The 16,688-nt window shown below is 33.4% G+C and overlaps 2 protein-coding genes across 2 annotated transcripts; one reads left to right on the top strand and one right to left on the bottom strand.

Annotated features, from left to right (window-relative positions):
- Window positions 1-4,684: 4,684 nt before the first annotated feature.
- On the top strand, window positions 4,685-7,465 carry LOC130798290 (WAT1-related protein At4g08300-like). Its single transcript, XM_057661214.1, has 7 exons — window positions 4,685-5,316; window positions 5,574-5,636; window positions 5,933-6,049; window positions 6,169-6,397; window positions 6,629-6,790; window positions 6,900-7,051; window positions 7,147-7,465. The coding sequence occupies exons 1-7, from the start codon at window positions 5,111-5,113 to the stop codon at window positions 7,346-7,348; spliced, it is 1,131 nt and encodes a 376-aa protein (XP_057517197.1). The 5' UTR covers window positions 4,685-5,110; the 3' UTR covers window positions 7,349-7,465.
- Window positions 7,466-9,060: 1,595 nt separating this feature from the next.
- On the bottom strand, window positions 9,061-12,463 carry LOC130798289 (CDT1-like protein a, chloroplastic). The gene is made up of 7 exons (XM_057661213.1): window positions 12,059-12,463; window positions 11,053-11,172; window positions 10,714-10,948; window positions 10,012-10,617; window positions 9,732-9,933; window positions 9,546-9,636; window positions 9,061-9,454 (listed from the first exon to the last, which is right to left on the bottom strand). The coding sequence occupies exons 1-7, from the start codon at window positions 12,379-12,381 to the stop codon at window positions 9,397-9,399; spliced, it is 1,635 nt and encodes a 544-aa protein (XP_057517196.1). The 5' UTR covers window positions 12,382-12,463; the 3' UTR covers window positions 9,061-9,396.
- Between the last annotated feature and the right edge of the window lie 4,225 nt (window positions 12,464-16,688).

The following is a 16,688-nucleotide window of genomic DNA, read 5'->3' as shown; positions in this document are numbered from 1 at the left end:
TTGACTTTAGACATTACTATTCCTCTCCTTTTTGGTTGCTTTTTTTTTTTTTTTTTTTTTGTGTTTGCTAGCTCCAATAGAGGTATTTAATTGAATTGTGCAACATATAGTGGTAAATTGTTAATGTCGAGCCAATTATGTATGCATGTAGAGATGAGTGCTTACTTTCCCGAAAATGAATTTGGTTAATCATGCCTTGAGCTGAATTTATCAGATTTGGATTTTGTCGGATTGTTTTGTCGAGTAACTTAATGATTTCATTCAGATCAGTTTATTTATGGGTCAAATGGAATAAGTCTATATCGGTTCAATATCAAAGAGAATTTGAAAAAAATAAGACAATTGAACAACCTTTTTTCCAAAATAAGCTTCTTAAAAACTTAATTCTCAAAATAAGCGTCTGTACATCCAAGTCTAGCCTCGGGATCATTTGCTGTTACAAACAGCGACTTAAAAAGAAATAAAAAAATAAAAATATTTTTTTTTTAAGTCGTTGTGGCGTTTTAAGTTTTCAGTTCTCAGTTACTTTCTTATTCCAGCCGACGAGATAAAGGAGTTACCAGTTAACCTTTAAGTCATCGTTACTAATAGCGATTGATCCCTTTTATTTTATTTTTTTTTTCAATGTTTCGCTGTTAGTAACAGCAATGTTCCCGAGACTAGATTTGGATGTACGGACGCTTATTTTGAGAAATAAATTTTCACGAAGCTTATTTTTGGAATTAAGTTATTAAATAATCTTATTTTATTCAAATTTTCAATATCGAATGAGTTACATTCAGATTGGATTTATGTTGAATCTGGTCATATTTTTTGGGTTGAAGTTGATTGTATTACTATTCATGGACGAATAAAGTTCAGCTAGTCTATGAGTTGGATAAATTTTTATTTCTTGTTATTTTCAACTCAAATTTATTAGTTATATCTTTACAAAATTGGGAGAGTATTTGTTAAAGTGTAGTCAACAAACCAAAATAAAAAAATATACAATTTTTTTATTACTTTATATATTTATAGCTTTTTTCCTATAATTTAACAATTACTATCATAATGCCACCTATAATGTTTTATTTTAAACTCACTTGCAATCTAAAAGCATAAATGAAATCGGGAGCTGGATTCTTCAAAATTAAACTAAAATATCCATACTAATAAAAAAAATAATAACTTATAAAAAAATAATTGAAGGTTTATAATATAAAAAGTATTGCACTTTTTAAATCCAAACAAGAATATTTGATCCCATATTTTTCTAAACTTTTGAGAAATATGCAGCAATAACAATAATGTCAAAATCATAATTCCAAAAAATTATCCCGCTATATTAAATAATAGATTAGTTTCAATAGTAGTCCACATAAAATTTTCTTCTCCACCCATTTTGATTTTCTACCATCTTAATCTATAACAAGTACGCTAAAAGGTAAAAGCCAAATATTTCAATCAACTCAAAATGTCCCAACATTCAAAATTATGTCATCCATCCTTTTAAGAATTGACAGTAGCAAATTTAGATACCAATTAAAGGTGAAATAACCAACTGATGCACCACATTTTCTGGGACCCCAAAGTGACACACTACTTAGTTAGAACAAAAGGACTGATTGAACATATAACCAGCAAATCCTTCCCATCATCCCAAACTTTCTTCCCATCTCCATCTAATAAAAGAGGTCATGTGCAAGAATATAATAACCATAAAAGATACACAAGATAAACCTAGGACAACAACTTGTATGTGGCCGCCTCACATGTGCAATCAAAAAAATTTTGTACTTGTTGAATTTATATCTTAAAACACCTATTTTAAGACTTAAAAAGTTTAATCTAACACTTAAAACCCCTACTCTAGCCTCAATCTCAATCTTCCTTCTCCAGAGGCTTAATTTAATTTTTTAGTTATCGACTTCAACCATTAAAACACTCATTCCACAACTTAAAAGGTCAATTCTAACTCTTAAAATCCCTACTCTAATTCTTAATTTTGTTGTCATTTAGAGCGTATAATGGTTATCGGAAATAATAAATTAATTAAATCAAATAAATTAATTAAATTAATAATTAATTGGAAATATCCCAAGATTACAAAACTTTTTTTTTTGGTATAAGCACAGGTCGCAACTCACGACATTACTCACGGCTCGCGAGTTGGCTTGGTCGCGGCTCGCGACATTACTTACGGCTCACGAGTTGGCCTGATCGCGGCTCGCGGCTCGCGTCTTTCGCGCTGGTTTTTGCCACGTTCATTTTATTCGGTTTTGTTAGTTATGCTATAACTACCTACGGTTAATATGGTTATATTAACTGAATAATCGGGATGAATTGATTTAATATCAACATTGATTCGTGAATCAATGTTGCGGTTCATGAAGTGACGTATTACTTCATGAATGGTTCTATACTTTTCTATAAATATAGAAGGCATGTGTAAGTTATTTCTTACATGAGATGTACATGGAATATACATTTAATTTCTGAATTTCTTATCCTCTCTATCACTTTACATAGAGAACTTACAATCCTCGATTGTAAATTTCTATTTTCTTCTTCTAGTTAAGTTTTCTCATGTCGTTCTAATTTCCTTATGCTAGGAATTTAGTGTAATTCTTTGTATCTCAGAACATATTGCCGGTTTATATTCCCAAGCACCGTAGTAGAGAAGAAATGATGTTTTAGGAAATAGCATCTCGCTTTGAATTAATATCACATACAAAATCTTCTTGTTACTATGTTCAATATATGGTGTTCCCGATGATGAAGTTTACATTTGGTGCATGTTAAGCAAAGGTTTGAACTTGTCATATGTTTTGTGACATACTAAGTTTATGTAACTTTATTTTATATGTTTGATTAATAAAGTTAAAGTCAAATTTACAACAAATTTTATATTTTACTTACTTACGCCAATTGTAAAATATTCATTTCAAGACTTAGAATGTCTATTCCAATGGTTTACGGTTTGTCTAATGCAAGACTTAAAACACCTATTTTAAGATCTAAAATGTCCAATTCAAACTTTAAAATGACAACTCTAAAATTATAAGCTGAACATGTGAGTGATCACATGTGTGCTGCCATCTCACATGAATTCATGGTATACTTATGTCTGAAATGATACGACATGACCTTAGTCCTTTGCACTATGATAACACGTACAAATTTAAGCGGCTACATCAAGATGTGCTCGCATCGTATATAAGCTACGTCAGGGTCATAAGTGCAGAGGTGAACAGCAACACTAAAGAGTAAAGAGAAAAGGAAGCTGGCCACTAAGAAAAACCAACAGGGTCCACTTAGAAGATTGGAGAATAAGCATATAGACGTGCAAAGATAGTAAGCATAAAGTGTGCAATATTTATTCTTTAACAACACCAAAGAGTTATAAAAAAGATCGGTGATTTTACCTCTGAAATCTAGAGATTGATATAGGTAGAATCATGTAGGTCGATCTGGGCGATTCTGTCGAGTGTAGACTATGTTCATCATAACACGTTTTGTTCGCAATCAAATCCCAGTTGTTTCTTGCTTGAAGATAAAAGTATTGTCATTCCTACTTGCAGATTTGAGTCTTGATTTCTGATTAACCATTGCTAAAAATTGTTATAGATAGTCATTCAATCAAAGAAAACAATCCGTATCTGTCAAGAAACCAACATTAACTGATGGTTGAGTCCTCGAAATATCTTATATGCTCTAACATGCATCTTAACACGAGTGCCCTTCGGGTTAGAAGCGTGGATGCAACACATGTGATTCTCATACATGGTGCTATATATTCCACTATAAATTAGGGGTGGCTGAGATTCAAATCCGTCACCTCTTATCACAGTGGCTTCTAATACCATGTCAAGTAACTAACACAATCAAAAACCTAAACTAATAGTTGAGGCCCCAAGATTATACTCTGACAATATCATAACAATATAATCATTTTTGTTGGTTCAAAGTACTTATTAATAAAAATTGAGAGCCCCAGGCACTACAATAAACTTTTAGTGAAATGTCCCCACTTTTTTTTCTCCAATCATTTTGATTTTAAAGCATCTCAATAAATAAATCTAAATCCTTCATATTATTTTCCATTCTTGCCCTTCCAGGTTTTTTGAAGTTTCCCTCGCCCTGTTATTAAATCTCGCAAGTTTCAACTCTTTCTTACCAGCTTATCAGTACTCTGTCTTTGAACATGCACAAACCATCTCAAACGCTTCACTTTCATCTTTCATCAAAATCTACAACTCTTATGTCTTTGTTTCGAATTCTATTCGTCAAGTATATCCACTTATCCATCTAAGTATCCACATTTCAGCTACTCACATCTAAAGTCTAGCATTCTAATCCGTAGATCGGCATTAATCTAATTATGGTCCGATAAAGAAAAAGAGTAAAAAGAAAAAAGAAAAAGATAATTTCAACTATGAGCTCTACTGTTTATGTACTGTTAGAGACTAATCAGCAAACTGCAGCTTTAGTGCAAAACTTTCTCACATATGCTCTGTCATTTTTCACCATTTAGTCCTTTTCATTTACCTATTGAATATTCCACTAATTTCCAATTAGTCTGTAAGTTATGTTACTCGTATTCTTTATTTTACTTCACGGACCCGCATCCAATTTTTGATGGCTCGGACATTAGTATGGCACTTAGACACTTCATTTTAGATATAAAATTGAATATTTAAATATATACGACACTTGAATACGTACCAGTATTCGACATCAATACCCAAGTCCAAGTAACCTGTAAGTATGCCTAAACCTCTAGAATTTCAACTAAACAGGATACAATCCATCTACCTTTTTAATAAAATATATAAACCGAATTTCTTGCATGACAAATTGGGAATAATGATAAAATAACATATCTTGGTAATTCAAAAGGGAGGCAGCGGCAGGAGCACTAAGAATATTTCTCCTTTTGGAATCATCAAATTTATTTTCCTCTCATGTTTGTACAAAACAGAAAGCAAAACCATCAATGGATCAAGAACATGATACGTGCAACATGCCACAAGAATCAAACAGCATTAACAACATCCACTATAAAAGTTAGAGCCATTGGCTTCATACTAAGCTCAATAACAGGGAAAAGAGCATTCAAAATCACAATTAAATGGTTACTAATGCTTTTAGCTTAAGGGTCACCTGCATAAGACTTAGACCATACATATTCATGGTTTTAGTTCAAGCTGCCTCTGCTTTTCTCTATTTCATAACAGAAGCTGCTTTCAACCATGGGATGAATCCTCATGTTTACGTCACGTACCGTCATGTAGTTGGTGGAATCACAGTTTTTCCCTTTGCATATTTCCTTGAAAGGTGTTTTTCTTTCTTATAGCCCTTCTTTTGATGGGCAGAGATTGAAAGTTCTTGGTTTTGGATTATATGGGCTATTTTAAAATGGCGCATTTAATCATGTACACTTATAATGTATGTGAAGTTGCAAAGGGTCGATCAGAAACAACCTCCTTGTTATCACTAACAAGGGTTAGGTTGCGTATATTTGACCCCTAAACCACACTTAGGTGGGAGAACTTGATTTTTTCTAAGCTATGAGATACTATAAACTGGTGCAGGAAAGCAAGGCCAAAGATGACATTCACCGTGTTTATGGAAATCTTTCTTTATTCTCTACTTGGGTAAGTTACTTGTCACTACCTACATGTTACATCCTAGAGTCAAAAACTACTGAAATTCTTCACTGCATACATGCTATGTGACTCGGACTCTTCATTTTGCTTCTCGTACCCGTGTCCAATCCTTGATACTCGGACATTGGTATGTCACTTAGGCGCTTCAATTTAGGCATAAAATTGAATATTTAGACGTACCCGACACTTGGACACATACTAGTATCTGACATCAGTACCTGTGTCCAAGTAGCATAGCATACATGTAAAAACGAGATCTGACGGCTTTTTCCCACTGTTAACAGAGTGGGATTAACAATAAACATGTACTTTGCAAGCTTACAATACACTTCACCAGCATTTTTGTCAGCAACAGTAAACACAATTCCTACATTGACCTTTATACTAGCAGTGGCAGTCAGGTGAAATTAAACTCTTCCTAGTACAGATATCGAGATCATATCCTTTGAACTAACATGTTTTAAGCTCATCAGTACAGCTAAAAAACTAACCTTTGTGATATGTTTTTGATCATATGAAGGTTGGAGACTCTTAACTTGAGAAAACCTCGCGGAATAGCAAAAGTGACTGGAACTTTCGTGTCCTTGGCTGGGGTGATGATCGTAACATTATACAGAGGACCAGCAATCAGATGCCTGTGGGAACCTCCGATACACCTGATAAAAGGCGAATTCCACAAAAATTGGGTAAAAGGTCCACTACTTACCATAGCAAGTTGTATATCATGGTCGATATGGTTCACAATGCAGGTATCCACTGTATCCCATAATTTTTACCACACTTATTTCAGCCTATACTTCTAGCTGGTCAAATCAGCCAAGCTACAACTAACAGCTCTAGCCAACAGTCATTTACTTAACATACCCGCAATTACAAAGTGACAATGATGTAACACAAGAATAAAAGAAGAAAATAAAGAAACTAAAAGGAATAGTTACCTAGCAAAAAATGCATTAGAAATATGATGGGAACCTTTGCAGGGATTCACATTGAAAAGGTATCCTGCACCATTGTCATTAGCTGCATGGGCAAACTTTGTAGGAGCAGCACAATCTGGTGCTTTCACTTCATTGGCTGTTCGACATCAACCATCTGTATGGATTACAAAATCCTTCATCGACATAGCAACCATTCTATTTAGTGTAAGTAGTATTCGGGATAGAGAATTACAGTTTACAACAACCCAATGTTATCCCTCGTACGCTAGAAAAAAAATGGAAAGCAAACTTTGATGTTGGTGATTTCTTGCAGGGAGTAGTTTCCTCTGCCTTAAACTTCATGATGATTGTATGGTGTTCAAAAGAAAAAGGTCCTGTCTTTGTAACTATGTTCTGTCCACTACAGACACTACTAGTAGTAATCTTCGCATATTTCATAGTCGGTGAAAAGCTATACACGGGCAGGTAAGGGTAGCTCGTACCATGCTCTTTGTGCAATTGTGCTACACTGCTACTCTTAGGAGTTAATTAGATGTTCTGAAATTTTACTGTTTGTTCAGCATAATAGGAGGAGTTACAATTGTTATAGGTTTGTACCTATTGCTATGGGGAAAAGTAAATGATCAAGTCAAAATCACATCTGAGAAGCAACTACCTCTGTCAACTAACGAGCAGAATGAACCCAAAAGAACAGGAGTCATTGAATCAGTGACTGAAACCTGCAAAGAGGGCAGACAGATTACTCATATTCTCCCCAACTAATGAAAAAAAAAAAAAAAAAAAGAAAAGAAGCTTACGGGATCAAGCTTGGCTTCATTTTTTTCCAGTAGCTATTGAACGGTAATAGAGTACCGACAAAAGAAAAAGAAACAGGCTACTCTCATGGCTCATGCAACGTTGCAAACAACCATACACATTGATAAACAGATACTATAGCTATTCAAAAGTTAACTCAACTGCCTATTCGATCTTAACTAACCCTTCATGCAGGAATATATCTTAAAGGAACCAATGACATCATTTCTGTTGACATCTTGAGACAGATTTGACAGACCTTGTTAAAATTTTAGAAATTAGACTACTATGGAATCAACACTAACTGTTTGCTTATTCTTATTTTCTGTATATTACCTATATAAATTCTCAGATTCTGAAGTCACGATTTTGTATTCAACTGTATCAATAATATTCAGTATGTCAAATTAAAATCTCCATCATTAACATAACCTACTAATCATTGACTAGTAAAATCAAAGACTTCCTCGTATTGTAATCCTTTCTGCTTTGGGATGTGTTTCATCGGGAGGATGGAACTGATGCATTCTGTACAGTCTACAGTCAACCTCAAACCGGCTGCAACCAGGGATCTTTTGTGCATTCTGCTCTTTCAACATTTCTACTCGTTCCATGGGCCTCATCCCCCTTAGCTAAATCCATGTATCTAAATTCGAAATGTGAAGACCATTAATGTGGTCAATCTCAACCAACTTGTTAATCATAAATTCTGCTAAATGTGTATTGCCATAAATTTTACGTCCATTTAGTAAGGAAAACAGATAACCTCATTAGATTTTAACCTTCATGCCACTAATAATATTAATTACTTAATGCACATGAGGATAACATCCTTCGAAGGTACAAAATTGCCCCCGGAAACAATCCATATTGTGTTCATCCAGCAATGATAGCATTCCAAGAAGGGACATCTCTTTCGGGCATTTCATCAAAAAGCAGAATTGCACTCCCCATTTCCCATAAAGCACGCCCAGGAATCATAGCAGCCCAACACTCAATACTTTCTATCAGACATTTCATCGAACAGTATACGCGCAGTCCCAAATTAAAAACAAAACCTACTATTAAAATCAACGAGAGAAGTAACGAGTTTTACAATCTGGGTATACACCATTTTCATGCCAAAAGAAATCAAAAAGTTCACTCGATTAGTGGATTTAATACATGTGTGTAGATAGGACAATTGCAGCGCATATAATTCATGGAATGAACATGAAGCGGGTATACTCGATTGACTAGTGAATGAGAATGAGATTGAATGCATACCACACCAGCCGGCCCATTATACCATCCTTATACAAGGATCAAAGATTAAGCACACGTGTGTAGACGAAGTGTACTAAAGCGGAGGAGTTTGAAGGTGAATAATGGAACTTGATGAAGGGAATATAAATTTGTGTCTGTAGCCTACCTTTTCAACATGGCCAAGTGTTAGAGATGGTCAAGTATTTTGCACTTGTTATGACTCCTAAATTCATGCAAGTTTAAAATGGATTTAGTCTACAAAATTATTGTGAACTCTACCTTCATATTTCATTCACAAGTCTACACTCATCAATTTTCACTCCACTTAACAACACTCTCTATCTCACTCCACTTAATTACCTCTCACTCACACTTCACTTAATTACGCTTCTAAAGCACCTGTAGGCTACAATTACATAGTGAATATTGGCATTTGTGAAATGAAGAAACAAGAAAAATAAAAGTCTCATATTTGAGTAATGTAATGTAACCATTTAAGTACAACTCAATAAGGTGAGGCATTAAACAATCCATGAGGACGAGGCATGAATGATATAGATATGATCAGGCAATGAAATTGGAGGGACATAACATTGGAAACTTCTATGTACAACTCAGGCCATCAGAACCTACACTAAACATGTACAAAATGCAACATGATTGAAAGCCTTCAATAATTCACCTATTTGCTTTCCTAGTCATATAAAACCCCCCAAAAAAATCCTAATTTACTTTGTCAGGATGTCAAAACTTCAAAAGCCATTGTCATCTCATTTTGCTTCGAGCAGTTTGGCACGTATTGAATCGGAACTTGAACATTTGTTCAGACTGCAAAGATGCAAAGGCAAAAAACCATTAGTAAAATTGGTAACGTTCAATGGAAAACCAGAGAAAAAACCATTATGGAAATCAAACTTACCTAAGAAGAGTATCCCCACTGATAGATTGCTTTTCAGATAAGAATTCTGGTGCAACTTCTTGTAGCAATTGAAGCTGCTCCTCTACCTCAGCTGTGAAAACAGAACAGTATAAATTTGAACAGTGAGATCAATGGCAAGATAATGTTATGTGCAAAAGTGCCATATAATATGAAGCAAACCCTTACTTCGATCAACAATCTCAAAGTTGCCTGCCAGTAACTTGTAAATAAGTTCCTCTTTGGTGATAACAGTACGCCTGATCGACTGGAACAAGAGGCGGATCATGTCAAAAAGTCTAGGTACCCGAGTCATCATTTGTTGCCTTCTCTTTGCATTTACGACAACTGGGTCCTTCTCTTCTATCATCTTACGCTCTTTCTCGATCAACTGTACAAGGATCTTTCATTAAACCTATATACATGGTAAACAAATCAATGACAAACTAATCAGCTGAAAACTACTTACCGACTGTAGTAGGCCATCTGGAAGTAGTTCCAGGACGTCATCCTTGGTAATTGTAGAGTCATGGGCTGGAGCAATGCTTTCTTCCTCATCCATTTGGGTAAAGTGATCCTCACTATCAACACTGCTGTCATCAAACTTCAAGGACTTACTTCGCTTAACTGACTTGGTGAAATCGGTAGAGTCATGATCTGGCGTCGTTGGGGGGCGCTTTCGGGTACGCAGTTCAGGTGTGGCTGCCATCAGCCTTGCTGGAGTTGAAGCAAGTTCTGCAGGTGTTGAAACAAGTTTGGTGGGTATTGAAGCAAGTTTGACAGGCGTTGAAGCAGGATTTAAAGGAGTTGCATCAGCTTCAACTGTACTGCAGGAAGGCCCATCAGTAACATCAGCACAATGTACTTTGATTGGAATTTCTGACAAGCAAGATGGTTTAGCTGGCATAGATTCAACAACTGGATCTCTTAGCAACCTAGATGAGAATCGCCTTTTAAAAGAAGGAGCAGTAAGTGATGCTGCCATTGGTGTAGGGATCGTATTCATAATTGGCTCAACTTCCTTCTTTGGTTGTTTGAATAGATGGGGCAGTTCTCCCTCTGGAATATCATCAACCTAAATTCATACAAAAAATCAGTTGATAAGTTCGTTCAAGCTCAGTACTGAGAAGCAAGAACATAATCTCGAGTACAGTAAAAGCATTATCAATACCTCAAGATGGGTTTTGGAATAGTCGGTGACTCGTGAACGAAACATCTTTTTCAATTTAGCAAATCCATCACCACCTTTCGCATTTGCATCATTTTCTACAGCACCCATATCTAAAGAGACAAGAAGCTCCTCCTCCATACATTTTGTTTTTTCATCTTGAACAAGAATTTTCTTTGCTACAATTACTTCCGGCACTATGTACTTCAGTTGAGCCAAATGCCGCAAGGTAAACCTCCTACAAGCAAACAAACAAAGGAACAACAAAGACACTTTAGATACACAAAATGATCAACAAAATCACATACTAAGTACCAGACGGCAAATGGAAAAGAGTTATACCTGTCGGTCAAAGACTCAATTTTATGAGCAAGCTTAGTGAAAGATCCTGGCACGCTTTTCAATCGAAGCAGCCGAATTGAATTAACCATTGCGACAAAGAAGTCACATAACATTTCATACCTGCCATTATATCATATGATCAGTACAGCACAAAATTACCAACACATACTTCATAAATCAGATGTACCAGACACTTAGAATGACTCTCGTCTCAAATTACCTCCCTTTTCAGGAGGTTTACCAACCTAAATTTAAACCCAATTGTAAGAAGAGTTGTACAATACCATATTTACTAGCTTGAAAGAATTTTTGTTTATCCTGTAATAAATAACATAAATTTAAACCCAATTGAATTAACATAGCAATAAAGTTGTCTGTCCCCAACATAAAACCAGTTAATCTCGCAATTACCCTCAAATTTGTAACAATCGTTCATCAAAGATCTCAACCCACGAGTAGAATGTAATTAATAGCAAGCTGAAATCAGTACTGATTACTTCTACATTGAACAAATGCCTACATTACTCGCAGATAAAACCCTACTTTTTCTCCAATATTTAGGGCAACATTCACAAAACATAAAATCAATCTCTAAAAAATTAGTGAGCACCACAACAGATGAATTTTACAAAAAAAAAAAAAGCACAGCTTTAGCACATTTATTAATCTCTCATTTACTCTGAGATACAACCCTGACATAAAACCCTAGATTTTTTTCCAGATTTCATAAATCATAAAATCAGCCTCTAAAACTTATTGAACTACACATTAGGTAAAAGTTTAATAAAAACAGCGAATCAACACATATTAAACCCTCATTTCAGTAACTTCTCACAAAAATCACAAAACAACCTCAAAAATCACAAAACTCCATTCCAGAAAAAAATGAACATGTGTTCTTTTTATCCCAACAATGTAATTACACTGGCAACTAAGACTAAAATAAATCAAAACTCATGAAAACATTACTTAAATCAAAAAAAAAAAAGAAACCAGAGAATCATACTTTTCAGGCAACACATTGGAGGACTTATCAGAGCCCTTAGATTTCTGACCGATATTATTAAACGACTTCTTTGATACCACATTTTGGGAATCGGATCCGGCCAGATTAGATTTCTGAAGCTGAAGAGCAGATCGACGGATATCAGATATCGATAGAGCAAAGTTCTTATTACGGATCCGATTAACCGGATTTGAACTAGCTTTCTCCGGCGTAGAAACGGCAGGACCCAAGAAAACTGGGTTGTTTTCCATCTTGATTGGGGTGGTGGTGAGGGATGTCTTCGATTTGAAGGGAATCACCATTGATGATTTTGAAGAATCCATTGAAAATTAAAATGAAAAAAAATGAGAATTTGGAATGGGAAGGGAAGGGAGAGAGGAGTGAAAAAAGCTTGGAGGGAAGAAGGATTAGCGCGGGGATATATGAGAGGTGGAGAGCTGGAGGTGTATGGTTTATGGCGGGAAGTGTATTTTCCCGCCAATATGAGGTTGTTCGCGGGTGATTTTATGGGCTTTTAGTATTGGGTTTTATTGATTTGTGCCCAAGCCCAAAAGGGTAAAGGTCTAGGAATAGGGATGCAGGCGGGACGGGTCTAATAGAAGACCCGCCCCATCCCCACCCCATCGGGGCGGGGATGGGTCCCGGTTTGATGGGTCATGGGGCGGGTGCGGGTATAAAATTCATACCCACCGCGGGGATGGGGATGGGGATGGGTTTTAGGTGATACCCGCCCCGCCCCGCCTCACGAAATGTACAAATTTTGAGAATTGGAATACCCTAAATTATTTTTCAAATTTCTGAAAACCTTGAATTATTTTCAAATTTTTTAAAAAACTTTAAAAACCCCGTTTTTATATTTTCTTTAAGGTCTAAGATCATGTTTTTTAGAGTAAAGTTTATAATCATGTTTTTTCTATTTTTTATCCTTTTTTCTCAATAAAATTTGTTTATATTCATTACGAGTTGTGTAGAGGTAGGCGATATTAAGTGATGATTAGATGGGGATTTGAAAATAAATATGTAACACAGATGGGTATTAAGCGGGGATTTGACGGGTGGTGGGGCGGGTAAAATGGGTATTAGACGGGGATGGATACCCAGACGGGGATGGGGATGGGGATGGTATTAGGTACAAACTCATTGGGGCGGGGACGGGGAAAAAAATTATACCCGCCGCGGGGATGGGGATGGGGATTGATTTACCAGATGGGGATGGGGATGGTAACGCCAATACCCGCCCCGCCCCGCTCCGTTTGCATCCCTATCTAGGAATATTAAAATTGTAGTTTTCTTAATTAAAAATTTCAGAAAAAAAAATGAAAAATTTATAAAATAAGCGTGACCCAAAAAATTCTCAAAATAAGTATATGTCGTCATGGGAGGCTCATGAAAGAAAACGCCTTACGTTAGTAATAGTGGTCTATTATTAAACATAATCAACACTAAATTTGATCGTCGTTAGTAATAGGCTAATAGCAAATTAGTTGACTAATTTTTAAAGTTAGTTGATCTCATTTTAATATTTTAATAATGTTTATGGTTTCTATATATCTTTCACTAATTTTATATTAACATTTTTATATTCCTTATAATCCTCACATATTTCCCACTAACTTTATAAAAATATTTTATTATTATTTGTAGTTATATTTTTTTTCTACTAACTTTCTTTTAATATTTTTAAAATTTTTGTGATTCTTATTATGTTTTCTCCATCAGATTTATTATTCAATTACATAATATGTACACTATCTAAAATATTTATTTTTTTTAACTTTTATGACTATTCTTTGTATAAATTTCATTAAGGAAGGAGGAGTTTTTTCTTTTTTTTTTTTATCACAAATTCTTATTTGAGACCATCTTCACAAAAGACGTCTCGAGCTTGGTCTAGCCCAATTTTTAAATTTAACAAAAAAAAAAAACAACTAAAATTTCTAAACAATGCTTTTTAACTTCCATTTTCAGTTTTTCTGTTTCTCTTTCATGACAAAACTACTCATCTTCATCTCTTAAACTCCATTTGTGGTTTTCAATCTTCATCTTCTTCTCTCAAACTCCATTATTGTTTATTCTCTGTTTATCTTCTGTATTTATACTTCATCATTTTCGTTTTTAAAGCTTTCATTTTCATTTTTTTTGGGTTGATTGTGTTATATATTAGTTGGATTTACAATTTTTTGATTTTCTTTTTTTAAAATTAAGCTTCATCAATGGTGTAGATAGTGATGTTGAAAAAGACAACAATGTCTACAGGAGAAATTAATAAAAGCAATTGTGGTTATAACATAATATATTTGTAATTATAACATAGTATATTTGGGGTTATAACCATAATATATTTAGAGTTATAATATAATATAGTTGGGGTTATAACAAAATACAGAATTGTGGTTATAAGGTAATAGATTTGGGTTTACAACAATATATATTTGTGATATAATACTACAAAATTGATATTATAATAATACAAGCAAATATATTATGTTATAAAAAACCTCAAATATATTAAGTTTTAACCCCAAATACATTATGTTATAACCACAAATATATTATATTATAACCCCAAATATATTATGTTATAACCGCAAATATATTATTTTAACCCTAAATCATAAAAATAGCCATAATTGTCATTATCAACATCATTGTTTTTCCACCATTGATGAACCTTAATTTAAAAAAAAATGAAAAAAATTTAATTTATTACTAAATGATGTTTTATTTTGTTTGGGAATATGCAGTTAATCAAAAAACCTTTTATTTTTCAAAAAGAAAGTAGTTTTCTACAGTTTTTTTTGTAAAAACAACAATTTTTTTTTTAAATTAAGATATTTACTAAAGAAAAAAGTGAGTTGGGCTCTTAAGAGCCGTCTTTAAAAAAAACGATTTATCAAGAAATAGCCTGTTTTTTGATAGTTGTGAATTGTGATAATTAATTGTCAACTTAACTTGGATTTGAGTAGACGACGTGATAACGAGGTATATAACATACGGTCCCACTATTTAGGCTGCGTCAATTATTTTGGCCACAGTTTTTGGCTATGACTACTTGGTTGGCTAACAAAAATGTAACAAAAATGTTTCCTCCAATTTAATCTATTAGTTTTATTTGATTTTTTCACACTTGTTAACGTAATATTTTAATTTTTAATGTCGCTAATTATACTTAATTAAAAATTATGAAAAATTGATATTAATAATTTCTTGCATTGAAATGAACCAAATAAAATTTCACTTAATAGTTTTTTAACTTATTAATTAAGAATAAAATATAAATTAAAAGTGATAATTAAATGATAATTTAAAAATAAACATAATTACTAGAAACAGAAGTGAAGACTTATGATAGTCAGACCATGTTTGATAAGTTTATTTTAATTTATTTTATTTTATTTTATTTTTTTAAAATGTTATTTAGTCTAGTTTATTGATAAACTTCTGAATTTTACTATGTTGATTGGTTAAATAATTAATTTTTTAATATATGACTTTTAAGTTTTAAGCTATGTTGACATAAAATATTTACAAATTATTTTATGAGGCGGTTTCAAGATACGTTCTATACATGCATTAAATAACCCAATAAATATAATTTTGAGAATATAAGCTTGTTGTTTTAAAATCGTCTTATTTAGAAAAGGTATTTCACAAAAATAACAATCAAAATTAGATATAGCCAGCCTTTGTGACTTATTTATTTTTTTTCTTTTTTCTAATAAAAAATGGAACAAATCTGAAATATTTTTACTTTACAAAATATACAAGGAGGATTAAGTATTAACAACTGACTTATTATACACTTATACAACAACAAAAAAGTGAAAACCCGATATCAGTTAATCAAAAAAAAACTAATTGAACCCGTTAACAACAAAAACATACAATTTCTAAAATCCTTACGTGTTTGTTTGAGAAACACCGTTAGTCGAAGTCATTAATTAATTTGACTAGCTGAAATATTAATTGATAAGCTGATTTAAATTAGTTATTTATCAAAGAAAAAATATGTAAAAAACCAAAATCTAATGAAACAAAGTACTCTTTGTAAATTTGTCGTTTTGGCTTAAAAGTCAACATTTTATCCCACTTAAAAGCTATTTAACAAAAAAACTTGTGCATCTCTGAAAAAAATTTCACTTTTGAATTATTTTCTAATAATTTAACCTTTGTCGTACATTTGCTACCAACATTGTATATTAGTAATATGTTGCCAACAAACTAAAATAAAAATTGAATAATTCACAACAATTAAAGACCAATGTTAAATTATTTAGAAAATAATGTAAAAATGAGATTATTCACAGTGAGCGAACAAAATGTTGAATTATTGGTACGTGTTAACTAAAAAAAATCGCATAAAACAAAGTCATGACTCATGACTAGGGATGTCCAATGGGCTAGATAAAGGTCAGGCCGAGCTTAAGTAAATATAGGCCGGGTTGAATAAGGGTCCTTTAAAATTAATATGGCTTTAAATGGGTTGGGCTTTGAAAGCCCGTTATGGCCCAATCCGACCCATTTTTATTACTAAACATTATTCACCAAGTTTTTATTAAAACCGTCTTATCGTGATACGACTTTAATTGGGTCAGTTTTTATTTTATTTCTTTTGTGTTTTTTTCTATTG

The sequence above is a fragment of the Amaranthus tricolor genome, chromosome 13 (genome assembly GCF_026212465.1).
Source record: "Amaranthus tricolor cultivar Red isolate AtriRed21 chromosome 13, ASM2621246v1, whole genome shotgun sequence".
Classification (NCBI taxonomy): Eukaryota; Viridiplantae; Streptophyta; class Magnoliopsida; order Caryophyllales; family Amaranthaceae; genus Amaranthus; species Amaranthus tricolor.
The sequence above is the reverse complement of the archived record's forward strand: the minus strand, read 5'-3'. Positions and strand labels throughout refer to the sequence as shown.